Source organism: Lucilia cuprina, chromosome 5, assembly GCF_022045245.1.
Source record: "Lucilia cuprina isolate Lc7/37 chromosome 5, ASM2204524v1, whole genome shotgun sequence".
NCBI lineage: Eukaryota > Metazoa > Arthropoda > Insecta > Diptera > Calliphoridae > Lucilia > Lucilia cuprina.
In genome coordinates, this window is record NC_060953.1 from 70,821,693 (window position 1) to 70,843,362 (window position 21,670).

The 21,670-nt window shown below is 28.3% G+C and overlaps 1 protein-coding gene across 14 annotated transcripts in view; it reads right to left on the bottom strand.

The window, feature by feature from the left end:
- LOC111691012 (RNA-binding protein Musashi homolog Rbp6) overlaps positions 1 to 21,670 on the bottom strand; it is a 275,440-nt gene that overhangs the window by 184,395 nt on the left and 69,375 nt on the right. For 13 of the 14 annotated variants that reach the window (XM_046953188.1, XM_046953186.1, XM_046953197.1 and 10 more), the window contains 2 exons: positions 6,692 to 6,773; positions 2,228 to 2,312 (listed from right to left, as the gene is read on the bottom strand). In XM_046953188.1, the coding sequence (XP_046809144.1) occupies positions 2,228 to 2,312; positions 6,692 to 6,773 (167 nt within the window). Of the gene's footprint in view, positions 1 to 2,227; positions 2,313 to 6,691; positions 6,774 to 15,658; positions 16,107 to 16,171; positions 16,400 to 21,670 lie in introns of all 14 variants that reach the window. The other variant, XM_046953198.1, reaches the window with a different exon arrangement.

Sequence of the window (21,670 nt, forward strand, 5' to 3'; positions counted from 1 at the left end):
TATGTTAACAAAAGTCGACAAAACTTAGTTTTATAGAACTTTAAATGAGACTACCGATTTTTGTAATGATCGGGCTTCATTTGACCCTATCCCCCATACAAACTCACCTTCAGAAAATGACTTAAAGGACAAACCAAATGCTTTATTTTTTTTAAATAATCCCCATTTTTAACATACATACTGACTGGTGTAGGGTACCATATGGTCGGCTACGCCCGACTATACATTCATACTTGTTTGTATTGAATTTTATGGTGATATAAGCATTTTTAAAAGTTTTATGTTAATTAATGTTAATTCTTATATTATTCTTATACGGGAGCTATTTTCAACTAAAATGTTATTAAATAGTCGAAATATTTCTCCGATTCCAAAAACTTTCAACAATGTCCGTCCAAAATAAATCTATGGACTAATTAATTTGCAATAATATTGCAAATTTCCTCATTGGAAATTTTGTCACGTCACGTCACACATAACGGCTTGTACAAAAAAATCTGAAAACTATTTTTTCGTTCTAAAAGCTGAAAAATAATCAATAAATATACCAAATTACAATAAAAAAAGGTTTTAACCAAATAGCCAGGTGAAACTCGCAAATTTTTACATTTTTGTTAAAAAAGAAATAAGCAACTTCTATTTCTGTCACATCACGTCACGCACTTTAACTACTTATATCTTAGGGCCATTAAGATCTTTCAATTTCTTCTTCCGACCAGTTATAGAGCTATTGAAGTCCTATATAAAAATACAAGAATTTTTAAAAAATATATATGTACATATATATTTTTCATCTCTTTAAAACGTACGACCGTCACGTTCGTCACGATGGAAATGCTCATATACCACTCATGTGACCAACCGTCATGAGCTAGGGAAACACTACAAAACTAGTCTATATCAAAAATAGCCATCGTAGTTCCAGCTTTTGCCAAGCTATAAGCAATATTATTTCCAGTTATATATCGTGTCCTCTTACCCAAATAAGAGAAATATCATCTCGCCATCTTATTAACAGGTTGACTTCCAGTTTAGATTCTGATATACCCATATCCAATAGTATCAATGCTTATTTATTGTCCTTTTTATACCCTACACCACTTTAGTGGGGAGGGTATATTGGGTTCGCCCGAGTATCTCATAATTATGTTTAATATACTCCTATATAGACAAAAAGCGACGCAACTAAGTTTTATTTATACTAGCCTTGAAGACCCTGTTGAATTTCGGGCCTCTTTTTTGAGGCCCGATAAAATTCGCAATATCTAAAAAATTAGAGCTACCCGACAATTTTAATAACGATTTTTGAACTCAGCGGATGGAAATAGGAATTAGCTATTTTTATTTAAAAGCCATGTAAAATGTTCGATTTTGTTGACTTCTGTTATTTATGTAAAAAATCTGAAAATATCAAGCATTTCGTAAACAAATATTATTTTATTTAAATTTCTTCTCAAATGCTAACATATTTAACAATATTGTTTTATATTTTGTATAGATATCGTGTGTAGATATTGTGATTAAATAAACACCGGAACACTATATATAAAGAAACACATATAAAGTCACTTATTTGTGTTTAAAATTATTCGAATAAAAATGAACTAATTTTTTTCATTTTAGTAGTCGAAGCAATTTTTAAAATTATTGGAACAAATAACGAATAAAAGTTTTTTTTTGTATAATTTAGTAAAATATAAATAAAACTGAAATAGAAATATATACCTATGGGTATATATTTATTGTTTTGCGAAATTTTTTCAAAACTATTACCATTAAAAACTCAAATTTTACTTGAGTGTTTAAAGATTTACAGTTTCCTATATGAAGGCATAGGTCGAATCCCTTTAAACTACCTTGGCATATATTGACGTTTTGCTTATGAGATCAGCCACCAAATTGAATAATACAAAAATAAATTATTTCTTTTATGCCAATAATATATTGTATAATTTGTCTCATAAACCGGCTATTATTAAAGTTTTTTATGCACGTAATATCAACAAATAAGTATAATTACATTTGTGTAAAAATATTTGATAGTTTTAATCCACCGGTACTGATGATACATATCAGCTTACCTCTTTGGTAAAATTACGTACTACCTATTTTGCGCAATAGATACATACATATTTGTTGAAATTACGGACATAAGTCTGTTAATAAATGTAATAGTTATTTCATTATTTTTGTTTTTTTGTATATGTATGTTATTGTAGACTTTTACCTTTTTACCATCTATTTCGTGTGTACCTTGAGCTAAAACTTTATCTACACTAGCTGGATCACTAAAAGTTATGAAGCCAAATCCCCTGCAAAGAAACAGAAAAATAAATGCAGTTTAATGTAACATTATTATTAAACAAGTTAGAAAGTATCGGATATGACCGACCGTATGAAATGCTACACCCGTAATATGTATATTAAAAATGTTATCTATCTATGTATGTATGTATGTACATATGTATGTATGCATGTATGTATTTAATTTATTTAATATAAACTAATTTTCTGTACCCCGTTTTAAAATCGAGAGAAATTGTCGTAAAAATGATTATCTTTTATTCATATGTATATCCATATACATATATAAGAGAGAAGCGTTACTGACTGACTGATTCATCATCGCACAGCCCAAACGGCAAATCCTAGAACATATACCGGCGTATAGAGAGCAGATGAAAAAAAATCACATATTGGGTTTGTGCTGATGTTTGTAACATACAAAAATATTCGTCCTATACCCACCTTAAAGTATACCAATCGGCTTAGAATCAGTCCGTCTGGCTGGCTGGCTGTCCATGTAAACCTTGTGCGCAAGGTACAGGCCGCAATTTTCAAGATATTTGGATGAAATTTGGCACACACGCTTCTCTTGGCCCATACAACCGTACCCCCCAAATAGAGCCTTTTGGCTTATAATTAATTTAAATGATCTATTATGTTAACAAAAGTCGGCAAAACTTAGTTTTTTAGAACTTTAAATGACACTATCGATTTTTGTAATGATCGGGCTTCATTTGACCCTATCCCCCATACAAACTCACCTTCAGAAAATGACTTAAAGGTCAAAATTCACTTACAAACACTAATAACACTTTTAAATTCTACATAAATAATATTGAAGAAGACTTAACTCCCCCTACGAACATTTTTAAGAATAGGGCCATATTTTGCCCTACTCCCCTTTGAGCTCTCTTAAAAAAATCTATTTTTTTGCCAAAAAAAAGTCTTATTATTTTTGTTTACATAAATTAAAAAAAAAAAAATATGAAGGTACATAATATATCCGAATACATCATACACTACCACATTGCGAGTAAGTTGCGATAAGTTATATAGTAGTTTTTAATCTAGAAATTATATTTAAGATATTAGTATTTGTTTAATTGATAAATGTACTGCTCAATATAGCAATTTACGGTAACATTTTCGTATACATAAAATTTTTTGAGTCGAATTTTGTAAAGAACCTATTCTTGTATAGCACATACCGCTTCTAAAGACTTATTTTATTGACGGATAACATCATTGCATTGACGCAAGTGTTACTAACTTCAAGACATAATCAAAATACCGTTCCCAAAAGTGTGGTGTAGGGTGTATTTAAACTGCATTTGGGATGCATAGAACTTAACAATAATCATTTATATTAAGCGTTATTTCAAGCATTTATACAATTCTTTTGGCCCAATAGTCCCTGCTGCAGCAATAAACATTGTTAAAACTTGTGTTTTAGCCACAAAATTATTAAAAACATTTTCAGAAAAAAAAACTCATTTTAACAGTTTTTTTAATATTATTTTCAAGTGTCAATATTGGTCCAACCCAGCAAACACAACGAGTTGATTTCAAATTTAGAATAATTTTAAATGAAGATCTTTTTTGCATTGGTCAACTGAAATTTAATAAAAATAACTATGTAATTAAAACCATTATTACATAAAATATCGAAAAATATAAAAAAATCTTAAACGAGAGAGTTTGTTGAGTTGGGTTCTGTCACTCTCAGTTTCATTTCTATGTATACCTATTCTATGTCTGAAACAAAGTGACATCAACCTACTTTGTTGAATGCTGCTCTTCGTTGACGCTCTTCCAGGGAAGTTCGAATGCGATCGTGCTATATACATGTAAACTGCCGAAAATCTTCGTATTCAGAACAATACTAGCCCCGTACTTTTGTTTCGTACTTTTTTAAAACTTAGTCTTTTTTGCGTGTAAAAGGGAGAAAACTGTATTTTTGGTACTTTTTAGCACATTAAGAAAACTTTTCCAATTTATTTACGCATTCTTATTAAATATACCTAATATGCGGACAAACTATGTAATATTTAACTAAACAAAATATTTATTATTTCTTTGGGAAAAAATTACAAAAAAAAAGATAATTAGGAAATTTATTTTTATTCAAACTCATTGAGCCGTTTTTTATTAAATTTGAAAAAAAAATGATAAAAACGTAGCTAACTTCAAACACTTTAAAATAATGTGTATTCCTTACACGCTATAAAAAAGTATTCGTATGGTATATTTTTTGGTAATTAAAACACATTTAAAACAAAATGCCCCCATACAACCGTACCTTCCGATTTGGGCTTTTTATGCCATAATTACGTCAAATATACTATTATCTCTCTAAAAATTGGCACAAATAAGTTTTATATAAGTATAAATGACACTGCAGATTTTCGTAATGATCCCCATACAAACCCCCCTTCAAAACGTCTAAAATTGACTTGTAACCATTTGTATCGCAATGAAACTCAACATAATTAACTATTATTTAAAAATATATCCTTTTCCCAAATTTAATGAGGATCGGCCTCATTTAGAAAATTTATTTTTTATCAATAAATTGTTTAAATACTTTGGAATTAAGGTAAAATTCAACATAAAAGTTTCTTTGTAAAAAATAAAAATTTTTTAAAATATACTCATGGTGTAGGGTATTTTATGGTCGGCCACGCCCGACTATACTTTCCTACTTGTTGTAATATATATTTGTTTTATGTGGATAAATTTTGGGCATGTGGGTTCTTCGTTATTTACGGTTTATATTCAAAAGGCACTCTGGAAACATATTTTGACACAAGTATACAACTTTTGTTGTATACTTATACCGAGTTCAAACCGCTAGTAAATTTAATCTGTAAGAAATACTGACTTAATTTTTTTACCGCTTAATTGCCTTATCTATTGCCCTTGAGATATTCTAATTTTACTCAAAAGATATATTTTGAGTAACATTTTTTTGTTTTGCAACATTTCGAATTCATGTGCTGTGAGACACGTTAATGGTCTGGAGAATTTTAAAATTTTCGAGCAATTTTTATGTTTTATCATTCCGAATTATGAGCACATAACGTAAAAAACTGCAAAAAACTATATTTCCGCCTTGTAAACTTTTGTCTTTCATACAAGCTTGAATCACTCTAATGTACAATGTACATAGTTTTCTCGAAAAATGGACTTCTTTCAGGTTAGTTTTTAGTGAAAAACAAGAGTGCTATATTTGGCTGTACCGAATCTTATGTGCCCTTCACCATAGGGTATTCAAAATATATTAATTTTATAAAATTTATTTTTCCGACTATATCATTATTTGCTGAGCTTTGTTGCTATCATTGAATTTTAACGCCCAAAGTTAGCAACAAAACGAACAGAAACAACAACAAAACGAACATCACCTTAAAGAAACAAATTATTTGCAACTTCTTGAAAAATGTTATTTTTTTTTCTTAATTTTTTGTAATTAAAATTTAAAAACAAAATACACGTAATAAAACCACAGACATCCAAACATACGAAACAAAATATACAGAGCATCTTTTTATACGCTACTATACCCACCTTAAAGTATACCGGTCGACTCAGAATCACTTTCTGAGTCGATTTAAGGTAATTTTCAAGATAAATAGCTTTATTATGAAAAATAAACCTAATTTAATATTCATAACTGGTGTAGGGTATCACATAGTCGGCCAAGCCCGACTATACTTTCTTGCTTGTTTTTCAATACACAGTGTTGCTGTTGCTTATTTATAAAGCGTAAAAAAATTGTCTTTGATAAAATTATCAGTGGTTGTTTCGGAATTTAGATCATATATCCGTCATTTTTGGACCGATTTTGATGATTTTAATATAACGCTCTTCTCGAAAGCAAATCTAACAGAATTATTGAATATTCGGATCTCTCCGATATCTAGGGTCCTCTAAAAACTGATTTCAATAAACGGATAGACAGGCTCCGCTATCTGTACAGGACCAGAATGTATATACTTTATTACAAACGGAAAGGAATGACAAACATGTATGTACATACAATTCTCACGAAGGTGAAGGCTAAAAAAAAAAAATGAGTACAGATTTTAGTTAATTTTATTCTTTAGTTTTTAATAGTTTTTAATAAAAATCTGTTTATGGGGAAGTAATAAGGCAGCATTGCTGATAGTTCTTATTCATTTTATTTAAAATTTCTTCTTTTTTCCGGAAGGGATTACAAAAATCACCAATTCTAGGCTAAACGTACAACTAGGATAAATCATTAGCGACAAAGTAAAAACTTTGTTGCAGTATTATTAAAATGCTGCCTCAAAAAATGCTTAATTATTGTTTATGAAATATACCCATTAGAATATAAATATAATTAACTTTTTATTGTATATATAGTTAAAGAGAGAGAACTTACCTCGACCTTCGTGTCGCCGGATCTTTCATAACCATTGCCTCTGAAATTTCACCAAAACGACTAAAATAATCTTTTAAACTCTCTGAAAAGACAAACAATGTAATATCTGTTATTTTATTGAATTTTTTAAGTTTATAATTACATAAAAATATTTTTAACAATTTTGATTAAAGAAATTACAGTGTTTTTCAAGTTATGTTTGTTACGTCATTTTGCATTAATATATTTGTTTAATTCACAATCGATGTTGTAGCTTTGTATGCGTTGTATGCCAGCAGCTGCTACAATAGTCATGTTGTTGGTATTTTCTATGCAAAAGTTCTATACAACTCTACGACAATTTTTCATATGTTTTTCGAATTTCGTAAGAAAATTCAGTGTTGTCAATTGTTTATTTTGCATATAAATAAAAAATCCAATCGAATTTGGCATAAACGATAAAAGTGGTAACACAGAAATTACAAACAAACAGCTGTTTACCAAAACAAAAATAAAATTTTATTAAAAACTGTTTTTCTATTAGTTTAAAATGTGGAATAATGAAAATAATAGAATTTTAAATAAAAAGAAATTAATTTGATTTATTTTGCTCGTTTAATTAGTTTAATATTATTTGTTTTTTTTTTTTACTTTTGACATTGTTTGTTTTGATTGTTTTTTTATTGTGAACATAAACTTATGACTTGCTACAAAAATCTGTTCACAATCACTGTTACTTCACTTTAGTAGATACAATATACAACTTGATTGTGAAACGAAATGACATGAGTTTTGACGTTGAGTTTTCTATAATAATAAACTTAGAAACATGAAATTAAGTATGTAGAGTACGGATTAGACGAGAACATATCGGATCTCGCCGATTTCAACAAACACACAGACGGACAGACTAACGGACTAACGGAAAATAATATTATTTGAATTATTCATGAGAAAAAAGTTTTTTATAGTTCAGATTTTAGGCTAGTACATAGTTCAGTATATTGACAAGTCCGCAGTCCATATAGAATATATAGTCATTATATAATAGACTACGGCCCAGAATATAGAATATACTATAGTTTTGACTGTATTCCAGACTAGTGTATAGTCCAGACTATATGCTTCTGTATTGACCTCACTATAGACCACTGTCCAGACTATAGTAAAGTCCAGGTTATAAACTATTGTATTGGTCAGACTATAGTATAGTTCAAACATAAACTAGTGAATTGTACAATTTAGCGCCCAGATGTGTATATTATATTAATAAATTTTTTTAAAGAATCTTATATTATTATTTATTTGTTCAAAATTATAAATTACACATTTTTCATAAAAAATTTCTTAGAAACCTAAATGATTTTTCATAATTGTGGCAACGCTACATATAATGGTTAAGATATAAGGAAACTTCAAAAAACCTTATTTAAAAACAAGTAAGAGTGCTATATTCGGCTGTGCCGAATCTTATATACCCTTCACCATAGTGTATTTTAAACATAATTGATCTTACAGTTTAGTTAATAAAAACATTAAAAAAATTTGAGTCGATTTAAGCCGAATGTTTCGGCGGCGGCTCAAGCAACTAAATATAGTTCGGCGGCGGCTAAGCTCCGACTCGAAGCCGGTCGACTTCGACCTCTGATTCATTGCTGGTAAAAAAAATTGTTTTAAAAAGCACTTGGAAATAATTTGTGTTAGTTTTAAATTTCAAACTTACATTATTCGCATAAAAATTATTGTACAATAACTCACAATCACAATCTCATATACTTGAAAACGTTTTAAATACTTTTTTCTATTCATTAAAAAATATATTTGCAAAACAAAAGGGAAAATTATTTTATTTTAAAAAAAATGCAAATCATATTTTTTTGCTGTGTATTTTTTGTATGTTTGGATTCCAAACATACAAAAAAATACACAGCTGAATAAAACCAAATACACAAATACAAATTTTGCAGAGTAGGAAGAGCGTTCAAATTGATTTCTCTCTCGAGTGATATTAATTCGAGCGAAATAAATTGTTTACTTTCTTGTGAATTTATCTTTTTTTCTCGTGACTTTTAAAAATAAATCTCACGAGTGATATTCAAATTTAAAGAGCGGAAAATAAATTTCTTTCATGAAACGAGTACAAAAGAGTATTTCATGAGTTTTATAATATTGTAAATCCTATGAAAATTAACTTTTTTATGTGTAAGTGTGTAAACATACATGTGCATTTATGTATATGCGTGTGTAAACTTTAAAGAGTTATGTTTGCCTCTAGATGTTCGTAAATTTTTAAAATGTGGTAAATTTCCAGAAATTTCATTATGTTTTTATGGCTTTTTACGATTGCAATTGAAGTAAGAAATATGACATACGATGTGTCAATTAGGTTTTTGTATTAAAAAACATTTGTTGATGCAATTTATATTGTTTTTTTTTTTCATAAAAATTTTGTAAAAATAATAATATGTATTGTATGTAAATAAAATTGCATTACCAATTTTTAATATTAGTATTTTTTTCTAATGTAACATCATAATTGCATCATATATACAAGTTTTTGTTTTGCAAATAAACATTTTTATTTTTTAAAACATTTGTTTGTCGCCATAAACCCTTTTTCTCCGCACACACATCCATCTTTCACTTACATATGTACGTACATCCTTCTTACTAAATTTATTTTTTACCACCGCCATTAAACCGGTTTTCGTGCACACATTTTCTGTATGTGAGTTTTATTCAAATTCTATTCATTTTGATATCTCTTGTGAGAGAAATTAAAAAAAAAAATTATATAAATATCGCTCATGAAGTGAACATTAAAAATGAAGAGTTTAAAAAAAATAGATCTCGCGAGATTATAAATAAATCTCGTGAAACTGAGTTGTAAAACGAGAGAAATAAATAAAATTGTATTCACGAGTGCAAAAAATGCCTACTCTGGTTTGTATATATGTATATGGATTACAAAATTTTGTTTTAATTATACATGCACATTTGAAGTCTTATTTTTTCATAATTAACTGGTGTAAAATTTTATCAAAAACGTATAACACACTTTTCAAGCGATTTCTATAATTTAACACCAGTAACTTTAGACACTAATAAACAATAATAAGACCCATCTGACCAAAATTGATATTTTTTGGACTTCTCTAATTATGTTATTTTATATTTTTATAAAGATTTTACTACAAAATTAAATAAAAAATACTCTTGTTTAATTGCGTTTAATTGTTTTTTATTACTACAATTTAAATAGCTTTCATTAAAAATATTTACCATATAGGTACATACATAAATATATTACGTATATTTGAAAAGGTTTTATTTTTACACTTTTATATAACTTTCATTAAAAAGTAACGATCAGCTGTTCAATTGACTTAACCCACCATGCACTCACAAGGTGAAGTTAATGCAACAGCTGATCACTCTTTTTTATGTCAAAAAAGACATATATTATTCATGCTTTGTTAGAAAAGCAACAACAACACTATGAATTGGAAAAATATGAACATGTGTGTGTAGATGTTTATGGTTTTATTCAGCTGTTTATTTTGTTTTGTATGACCTGGTTCACACTAGGAAACTTTTGTTGAGAAACTTTTTCTTAATTCTCTTTTGAAGTTTCCTTAATGTCCACACATAGAAACTTTTGTTTTAAAAACTACGTGTTAATTGCATTGATTTGTTGTTGTACGAATGAGAAGAATAACAAAACAAGTTTCCAGAACGGAAAACTCCGTACCGCGATAGAGATGAATGATATTCTTTCTCTCTCACGCAAAATGAAAAGTTTCCCAAGAAAAGTTTGCTAGTGTGGACCGGCAGTATGTTTGGATACTGTTGGCTTCATTGAGTTGTGTATTTTGTTTTTGTTTTCTTTTTGTGAATTCTGTTCGTGTATTTGGATGTAGGTTTGTTTCCTTAATGTCCACACATAGAAACTTTTGTTTCAGATACTATGTATTAATTGCATTGATTTGTTGTTGTACGAATGAGAAGAATATCAAAACAAGTTTCCGAGTACGAGAAACTCCGTACCACTAGAGAGATGAATGATATTCTTTCTCTCTCACGCAACATCAAAAGTTTCCCAAAAAAGTTTCCTAGTGTGGACCGGCAGTTAGGACCTGGTTCACACTAGGAAACTTTTTTGGGAAACTTTTGATTTTTGTGTGTGAGAGAAAGAGAAAGAAATATCAACCATCTCTTTCTCTCACACACAAAATCAAAAGTTTCCCAGTGCGAAACAGATCTATGTGTCTGTTGGTTTTATTGCCTTGTGTATTTTGTTTTTTATTTCGTTTAGCGTTGTTGTTGTTCATTTTGTTTTGCTTTTGGTGTAATAATTATGTAGTCGGGAAAATTTTAAAATTTATAAAACTAATATGAAGGGTATATAAGATTTGGCACAGCCAAATATAGCACTCTTACTTGTTACATACCTATTTATTTATTGGACTTCACCTTATAAGTGCATCCTGCAGTTATACAAGCACCTACATTTACTTGTTTTTATTTTCATTTATCTCACTCCCACGAATGCCAACAAATTTCAACTTATTTCCAATTCCGCTTTAACCGACTCCTCATTTCCACCATAAACATATGTTAACTGATCTATTTGCGCAGGCAATTTGTATCTTCTTATACATATTTTTGTTTAACTTCACTAATGAGTTTCCTTTATTTGTTAATATTATTTTATTAATTAGTTCTTCCGGTAGTGTCGTTATAAAATATTAATTAAATAAAGAAACGGGTTTTAAATTAATATAAACAGTTAATAGATATTAACTTAATGCTATACGCACAATTGGGACGAACGACCAATTTCGTTATGTACAACTAATTCTTCCATAAAAATTTGTTGCCTAAATTCGTTATTTAAATTTTATTTATATATTTAAAAAAAATAGAGGGAAATTGTTGTATAAATTTATCAAATTTCAAATAAATTTTTGTTACATATTTCAAGGGGTGACCATATTACGTAACCAAAAATATTTAATTAAAATTAAACTAGAAATTTATATGAACATTTAAATGGTCACTCTACACCCAAATATTCGTCGTTCGTCTGCGTATGAAATAGATCGTTACGTATTTCGTCATACGCACTGATTGTGCGTGTGTACTATTTCTGACGACGAAAATTCGTCGTTTGTCCCAATTGTGCGTATAGCATAAAGTTTTATAGTTACATTTTGTTTAGAAATTGCAATATTTATTAATAACTTAATTATTGAAAGAATAATTATTTAGAAGGGATAAAATAAAAATAAACCAATCTTATCGCTTTATTTTTATTTTGGGAAGAGGTCGGACTTTTTTAAAGCTTATATAAGTTTGGTGATCGTAAAGATTTAAGTACCCCATATTCTTTTTATGACAGCTTTTTAATTATTAAAGTACTTCCTTTTATCTTTCATATTCAAGGTTAATTTTTTTTTTGCCGAAGTAGAAAAAAATCTGTGGTTGGAATTACATTTTATTTTTTATGGAATAAGCAACTTCAGTGGCTTTTCATTAAAGAGTAATTTAATGTTAATGTTTAATGTTAATTTGATAAAATGCAACATAAAAAAATAGTTTTGGCAAAGGTAAGTGGTTGTCTGAACCATAGTGCAAGGGTAACGATGAATAAAAAAATATTTATGGCTCGGTTATGGATTTCAACAGAACCTAAGTTGACAACTGAAAATTTTGATGTTATATATTGCAACATTCGTAACACCTGGTTCACACTAGGAAACTTTTTTGGGAAACTTTTGATTTTTGTGTGGGAGAGAAAAAGTCTCGTCTAATAATTCCTACATTTTATATAAATTTTTATAAAAAATACTTAAATAGTTAGATTTAAACGTTATTACTTTTTATTGTTTGTTTACAATTTTTTTTTTTTTTGGTTGCTGAACTGTCAAAAGAGTATTATCGATAACATTTTTGCAACTTAGACCTGGTTCACACTAGGAAACTTTTTTTGGAAACTTTTGATTTTTGTGTGGGAGAGAAAGAGATGGCTGATATTTCTTTCTCTTTCTATCACACACAAAAATCAAAAGTTTCCAAAAATAGTTTCCTTGTGTGAACCAGGTCTAAGGTCTAATGATCGAAATCGCCGGTCATTCCTAATCGCGAACCTTTAATCTTAACTGATGATTAAAGGTTCTGGAAATGTTGAAAATGTTAAAAATTAAAACTTAAATAAACAAGTGGGAAAGTATAGTCGGGCATGGCCGACCATATAATACCCTACACTATGAGTATATTTTTAAAGTTTTTATTTTGTATAAAGAAACTTTTATGTAATAATTCCAAAATATTTAAGCAATTTATTGATAAAAAACACTAAAATTTCTAAATAAAGCTTTATATAGGTCAAAGGTAAATTTGGGAAAAGGATATATTTTTAAATAATAGTTAGTTTTGTTGAGTTTCATTGCGATACAAATGGTTACAAGTCAATTTTAGACGTTTAAGACATTTTTTGAAGGGGGGTTTGTATGGGGGCTAGGGTCAATTAAGGGCCGATCCTTATGAAAATCTGCAGTGTCCAAAAAATGATTCTGAATAGATCGGTATACTTTAAGGTGGGTATTGGACCAATATTTTTGTATGTTACAAACATCAGCACAAACGTATAATACCCTCCCCATTATAGTGGTGTAGGGTATAAAAATAACATTCTAGTTTTCTTAACACAAAATAAAAAAAGTATTCCATTCAGAGGTTGTTTTTATAGTAATGCAATGCTCAGTTCAACATACAAATGACATACAGTGGTCGACAAAACAATGGAAACTTTTTCAAATATTTCAGAAATAGTTGAAATTTTAAACTTATTATTGATATATTATTAATAATTTTTATTAATATTATATTATTGCGTATATATTATTAAGCTTAGTTAACTCCACCTCCGGTTATCGTTTAACCGAAAGTTATTCTGCCGATTAAAATATTTTTTGTATTAAAACTGCCAATTTTACCTTAAGATAAAGGATAACTAAACATTGTGATATGGGGGGCAAGTTTATAATAAAAAAAAAAACATAAAAAATAATTATTATTTATTTTTATGCTACTGACAAAACATTGGAAACTTTTGTACTAAAAACAAGTAAGAGTTCTATATTCGGCTGTGCCGAAACTTATATACCCTTCACCATGATGTGTTAAAAAACAGTCAGTACAAATTTTATTACAAAAAAATTTATAAAAACCAATTACAAAACGGTAAGGTACCAAAAAGTCAAAGCAGGATCATAAAATTTTAAATATTACGGCATATTTTTTAATCGAATTACATTATTCAGAGTCATTTTTTAGACTTAATATGACTACTAACTTACAAGCTGAAATATCAAAAATAAAAAGGGCAATAAATAGGCATAGATACTATCGGATATCTAAAAATAACAAGTAAGAAATTATGATTTAGTTTTCAAAATAAAACATTTGACTTGATTTGTACCTCGCCTTTAATATATTTAAACAATTTATTGTTAAAAAACTAATTTTCTGAAATATGCTTTATATTGGAGCTTCCCTCAAGCCCCCTGTTTGAGGCGATCCTCATAAAATTTGGAGGATGAATTTACGATTACATAAAATGTCTTTTTAAGCAAATTGTGGACATTAAAGTCAAAAGAAAGCACGAAATTTAACAGGGTCTTCAAGGCTAGTATAAAACTTAGTTGTGCCGCTTTTTTGTCGATATATGAGTATATTAAACATAATTATGAGCTACTCGGGTAAAACCCACTAAAGTGGTGTAGGGTATAAAAAAGACAATAAATAGGCATTGATACTATCAAATATGGGTATATCAGAATCTATACTGGCAGTCAACCTGTTAATAAGATGGCGAGATGATAATTCTCTTATTTGGGTAAGAGGACACGATATATTACTGGAAATAACATTGCTGATAGCTTGGCAAATACTGGAACTACGATGGCTATACTTGATATAGACCAGTTTTGTAGTGTTTCTCTAGAGGTCATTAAAAATCATATATCTCAAGACGGTTGGTCACATGAGTGGTGTATATAGAAAGCACTGTATTTAAATAACTATTTTATTATTTTTAGTAATTTGATGATAAATTTCATGATTCTTGGTTCAATATTATAGAAAATTCAAAAAGTACCTTTTGTAGAACGAAAAAGTACCAAAAAATCCCCTTCGATGTGTTCTCGACTAATCCGGACTCTACATACTTAATTTCATGTTTCTATGTTCATAATAGAAACTCATAGAAAACTCAAAAAATACCTTTTGAAAAACGAAAAAGTATGTATGGTATAAGGTAGAGATCCATTAAAAAACAAAGTATTCCTCCCCTGTGGAAACTAGGATCGTAGTTTGGAGATTTAGAAACGACAATGGCTTAAAAGCAAACTTTTATTTTGTCAGTAACAGAAAATCGAATACTTCAATTTTGTTTTATTTTTTTTTTTTTAATTAAATTAATTATTTTCATGAAATGTTATTAATTCTAAAAAAAATAATAATAAAGTTTAGGGTTTTGAGTCCGTTTGTGAAAATTTAGAAAAAGTTTAAATTTTTTGTTGTCCACTGTATGTACAATAAATTTCTAAACTTTAATCGTTTAAATTTTTAAGCTGCTTTTGTTTAATTTGTATTTTAAGGAATTGTTTCTTCTATAATAGAATTTGTATAGGATATATACAAATTAAATTCTAAAAAAAAATTAATAAACTTTAGAGTTTTCAGTCCGTTTGTGAAAATTTAGAAAAAGTTTCTATTTTTTTGTAGCTGTATGTATGTACAATAAATTTCTAAATTTTAATCGTTTAAATTTTTAAGCTGATTTTGTTTAATTTGTCTATTCTATAATAGAATCAAATTTCTTTTTCTCTTATTTCTTTTAAAATTTCGTATTTCTTTCGTGTTTTTTGTAAATATTTTTTTTTTTTTCATTTTTTATTGTATTTAAAATTTTACTTTGCGTACCAGTTTGCTGTTGAAAAAGTGTGTACTTTTTATCCTCGGGTTTCAGCTTTTTCTTTGATGGGTCTATTTTGTTTTCTAATTGTGGTTGCATTTTATTGTTTCCCTCAATTTGGATGTGTAGATTCTCGTTTTCTAATTTTATTGAATTAACTAATATTTCAATACCAAAAATGTTGCCTGTGGATTTGCTGATAATTCAGTCTGTAACAAATTTGCTACTGCCTGATCCAAAGGGGGCAAACTGGCTTCCTGCGATGGACCTCCACCAGTTGTAAGCAGGTTTCTTTTGTTATTGGCCATTTCTTTCTTCAGCTTAGCTATAAAATGGGTCCATACTCTCTGCCATTCCTCTGTAGTAGGAACTAGTGGAAAATATTCGGATACAGTTTCATCTGCTCTACAAGTAGTCCAATTTTTTGTTTTATAGTTATTTTAACCTTTTTTGTACCTAATAAGTAAAAAATATTTTTTAATTCTTATTATATATAAACAGTTTAATAAAAATTTGCTTACGTTTAAAAAATCTCGCTTAAAATAACACTTAGCAACCAAAAATATATGGTTGCCAATACAAACAAATTTTAGCAACAGAAATTAACAGCTGAAAGTTGCCATCTGTAATATAATTTTGGAAACTGGCAACGCCATTGAGGTTCAGTTGCTATCGATAATCGAGCCATTATTTCTATGCAATTTTCAGAGGTTGTCTTGGTTTTTTGCTCATATCTCCTCATATTGGTACTGGAAAAAATAATAGAAACGATTTATGCACTGGGGACATAACGTAATATTTGAAAATTTCTTAAATTAAATAAAGAAACAATGCGTCGGTCCAAACAAGTCCAACCTAACATCAATGTATCTACACAAGTACTTGTAATAATATGTTTTTCACTGGCTTGAAATTTATTAGATAAATTTAAACATTAAAAATACAAAATAACAGTTGTAAAAGTGTAAATTTGTTTATTAAATGTCAATAATTTTAAAATTGTTACAGTGGGACCTCGATTTTCCGTGATGGTCGGGTAATGTTGTTTATCTCTTTTTTCCAATTTAGTATTTTCGTTTTACTGGAATTCCCCTTTTCGATTTGTTCTAATTGTTCTGCGGATTTCGAGAAAATCGCATTTTTTTGTAAAATTTTTGAGAATACGTATTCTTTACTGTTGCACATTTTAAACAAAGTATTTTCAGAGTATTTAAGATCAGATAATATAAAATATATTCCAAATTTTATTCAAATCGGACATTCTTAACCCATAAAATGTTGAAAGGTCAAATTTTGCAAAATTTGTGAATTCTCAGTATACCATGTCGAAATATTTAGTTGGCCATGTTTAGTAAATTTGACTTGAATTCTTAGTATATGTTTAAAATAACAGCTATATAAGTAAAATTATCCCTTTTAAATATCTATTTGAATTATGCACTAAATATTTATTGATTGAAATAATTCAATCAATTTTATATTAGGTATAAAAGCTTGGTATGGTTGAAATTAAAAATGCGATGATATAACTTAAACACAATAGCCCAACTCACGATCTGGTGTATTTTTACAATTGTATTTATGCGATATTTAATATAAATTGTGAACGATTTTTACAACACTAATTGCAAACACACAAAATACACGGCTTTTTGCTTTAAATACCTCTATCTCCGTGCTTGAAGATATATTATAATCCTATTTATCGCCTTTGGTCTATTTCTGTTCAATTTCTTCTTTCTTATTGCTTTCTTACTTTATTTGTTTGTTTTTAAATACATTATTTATTTCCTTAGCTGTCAGTTTGCATTGCAAATTGTTGGGTAAATAAAAACTACGTATTTACGTGTAGTATCTATATATATAAAAATCAATGTATGTTTGTTTGTACTTTATAGGGGGCTAAACTACAGAACCGATCTTCTTGAAATATCACTGTGCATTCCTCTATATCTGGAAGGAACCAGATTAAAATTAATATAAATATAATCAGGCTTAATTAAAATTAATGAAAACAATCAAAAATAATCAGAATTAATCAAATAATTAATTTGATTATTTTCAAGGATTAATTTTGATTATTATACCCTTTACCTTCGTGAGAAGGGTATATATAAGTTTGTCATTCCTTTTGTAATTTCTATAATATAATTTTCCGACCGTATAAAGTATATATATTCTGGATCCTTATAGATAGCGGAGTCGATTAAGCCATGTCCTTCTGTCTGTTGAAATCAGTTTTTAGAGGTCCCCAGATATCGGCGAGATCCGAGTCTTCAATAATTCAATTAGACATGCTTTCGAGAAGATCGCTATTTAAAATCAGCAAAATCGGTCTATAAATAACGGAGATATGAGCAAAAATCCGAGACAACCTCTGAAAACTTCATCAAAATAGCCACAATTTTTTTAATGCTTTGTTAAAAAAGCAACAAGAACACTGTGAATTAGATAAAGATGTACATGTGTGTGTGTAGATGTATTTGGTTTTATTTAGCTGTGGAATTTTTTTTGTATGTTTGCATGCTGTTGGCGTCATTGAATTGTGTATTTTGTTTTTGTGAATTCTGTTCGTATATTTGGATGTAGATTGGTTTTATTGCGTTCTTTATTTTGTTTTTCTGTGTTTTCGTTATATACGTTTAGATGTCTGTTGGTTTAGATGCCTTGTGTATTTTGTTTTTTATTTCGTTTAGCGTTGTTGTTTATTTTGTTTTGCTTTTGGTATAATAATGTAATCGGGAAAAAATTTATAAAACTAATAATGTGTTTAAAATACACTATGGTGAAGGGTATATAAGATTCGGCACAGCTGAATATAGCACTCTTACTTGTTTTTTATTATTTTCAATATATTTTGAAGGAACAATAGGCTACTTTTTTGTTTTGAAAATTCAAGTGGGCGAGATGCCACACCCATATAACGAAAATATTAAATCCGTATATTTGAGATAATATAAGTTAGATTCCTCAAATTTTGTCGTAGCGAATTTAGTGTCAGTATGATTTCAAGTATTAAATCCGTATATTTGAGATAATATAACTTTAGTGTCAATGAGATTATTTATGATCCATGTAAATATACAAAAATTCGTTTATCTGGGAAACTAAATAAACTAAATTCTTGGAATTTTGCACCAAGAACTTCAATATTCGTCTGAATTTTTTGGGGAAAAAGAACGGTCTTTCGTCATGGGGTTTTTGGAGCCCCATATAAATTAAATATAAAAATTCTTATACCTGAGAAACTATTAGAGCTAAAATCTGCAAATTGTAATTAAAGAACTTTGACATTCATGTAAATATTCAGAGAATAACGGACTATCAATGGAGGGCTTTGCGCCTCCCATATAAATTAAATACAAAATTTCGTTTATGTAGAAAAAATAATGTACGATTTAGTGCATATTTTATCTAATAATTACCATTTACGTTTCCTTTTGGTATATAACAAACTAAAATTTTACAAAAATGTTCTAAAAATTAGAAAGTTATGTATTTCGTTTCTCTAAATATTGTAAATTCAGTTCATCTATAACTTTAATTTTCCAAATTATATAAAGAAATCTGATGCAAATATGTCATTTCCTAAAATTGGCATATAATAGACCAAAATCGACACTTTGTCACTTTTATTTTAATCGGCAAATCGTTAATAGTTTCCCAATGCATTACAAATCCATCCATTGGTATGGAAAATATTCAAATTGATACTAGTTGTTTGAATACTAGCTGTTTTATTTTATCAGATATACCAATATAATATTTTTTATATGAGAAGCAAATGCAAAGTTTAAGTATTCTAGCTCTAACGGTTCCCAGATCTACGAATTTTTGAATTTAATTCATATGGGAGGTGACACGTCCCTTATTAACTAAATATTTACAATGATGTCAAAGTTGTTGTTTAATAATATTATTATTGTTTAATACTAATACTATTAATAATTTTACATTTTATTGATAAAAATTCATAATGTACATAGGTTTAGTATTTCACAAAAATTAAAGCGCTTATTATATTATAACTAATTTTTAAAATATAAAATAATAGTCTATAGACTAGATAATAAAATAGTATATAACACAAAGTCCTAAGACTAATATATAGACCGAAAAGAAAATTCATTAAACTAATCCAAAGTATTGTAAAAAGTACTTTAAAGACTATTAAAAATAGCGCTTAAAAATTATTTAAAATTTACTGAAATACTGCTTATCTGGTAGAAATAAATCACTTACTGATTTCTTAAAAATATGAGAGAATATAAACAAAAAATGTATTTTTTTCCTCTTCTGAAATTTTGTTTTCCGAAGCAAGTGTCAGAAGTACAATTTCAGATTATTATATCAATAAGGAAATAAATTTAAAATTGTACATAGTGTGTCATTAGTATACCATTGTACTTTTGAAAATTGAATTGTACCAAAAAAGTACAATTGTACCAATTTTACCACAAGTAATAACATCTATCAAAATATTGTGTAAAAGAGAACGTAATTTCAAGAAATAGATATGTAAAGTGTAAAATAACTAGTAGAGAACTTTACCAAAGGGGTAAGTTGAAAGTTGAAACACCCACTATTTCTAATATACCATTTTTCGTCCTTAATACTCATATTGATGCTAAAGCTAGTCGTTCAAAATTTTAGTTGTCTAACTTTAAGGTAAAATTTGTATGAAAATATTTTTAACGCAAGGTGAAGTCTTTTACAAAATAAGGGCGTTAGTGCTGCTAGAAAATCAATTTGAATCGAAAGGTATAATTTCTTTTAATTTTACAAAACAACGTTACAAATATAAATTATATTTTTTTTTTTTGGTTTTCGGATTTGCAATAGGGTTAATAGACCTCCCATATGAATTTATCATAAAAATTGATTTCTAACGCCACCGTTGCATAGAATAGTTTAAGAAAAGTTATCTGACTAGCAATTAGGGCATGGGCCTCCAATATGAATTAAATACTAAAATGTTTACATCTAAAACTATTGGAGCTATGAACAACTTTAGGATTTGTAATAGGGGGTATGGACCTTTCATGTGAAATAAAAGCTCCTTAGCCTTAAATCGTTATAAATTTTGTGAACAATGTAATGCTTTCAAAGTTGGATAATTTGTTTATACATGGTTTTTCAAATTAGTATATCTTTTTACCTATTGGTACTGGCAAATATTCTACAAAAGAGTCTAGAATAAAATTAAAGTGCCAAATAATATTAAAAGAAAATATCCAATTCCAGCCGTGGGTAAGCGTTAGAGGGTTAATTTTGTTTTTTTTTATTTTTCTCATTTTTATAAAAACCGTAAATTTTTCCAAAAATAAAAAAATTACGGTTTTGGGGTTTTAAGTTGATATATATAATCATAATTTTTAAAATATTGTTCATCCAAATCGATTTTTTGACTTGGGTTACTTGTCACGAAATTGCCCATACGAATATCTTTTTTAACCGTTTGTAACTTGTATCAAATGTTTTACATATTTATTTAGTTGTCAGTCTACGTGCACTCCTCCCTGGTTTTCTGAACATATGACCGCAAAATGATTCATTAGTTAGTATAGTATGTATGTGACACTTTTTTTGGAAATATTTATACAAACTTTTACAAAGAACAACAATAACAATATATACAGCAGCAACATAAAACGCGTTGCCAATTGCATAACAGCGACGATTAGATACAAATGTAGCTTTTACGATTATTACTCTACAGTGTCTGGTTTCTTTCATTTATCTCTTTTTTCCTATACTCATCTTCTTCATATATTATTATTATTTCCTGTTGCAATGTTTATTTAACTTTTGGAAGAGATTGAAGGACTATATACAAAACTGATTTGATTGCGTTTCTTTACAAAATACTATTAGCCCAACCAACTTCTAGGATTATTCAAAACAAACCTCACCAACCACAAAATGATAGTGATTGACGCAATGCAGATTCATTCTATAGAGATTGAGGGTGTATATAAGTTTATCATTCCGTTTATAATATAATTTTACGACCCTATATA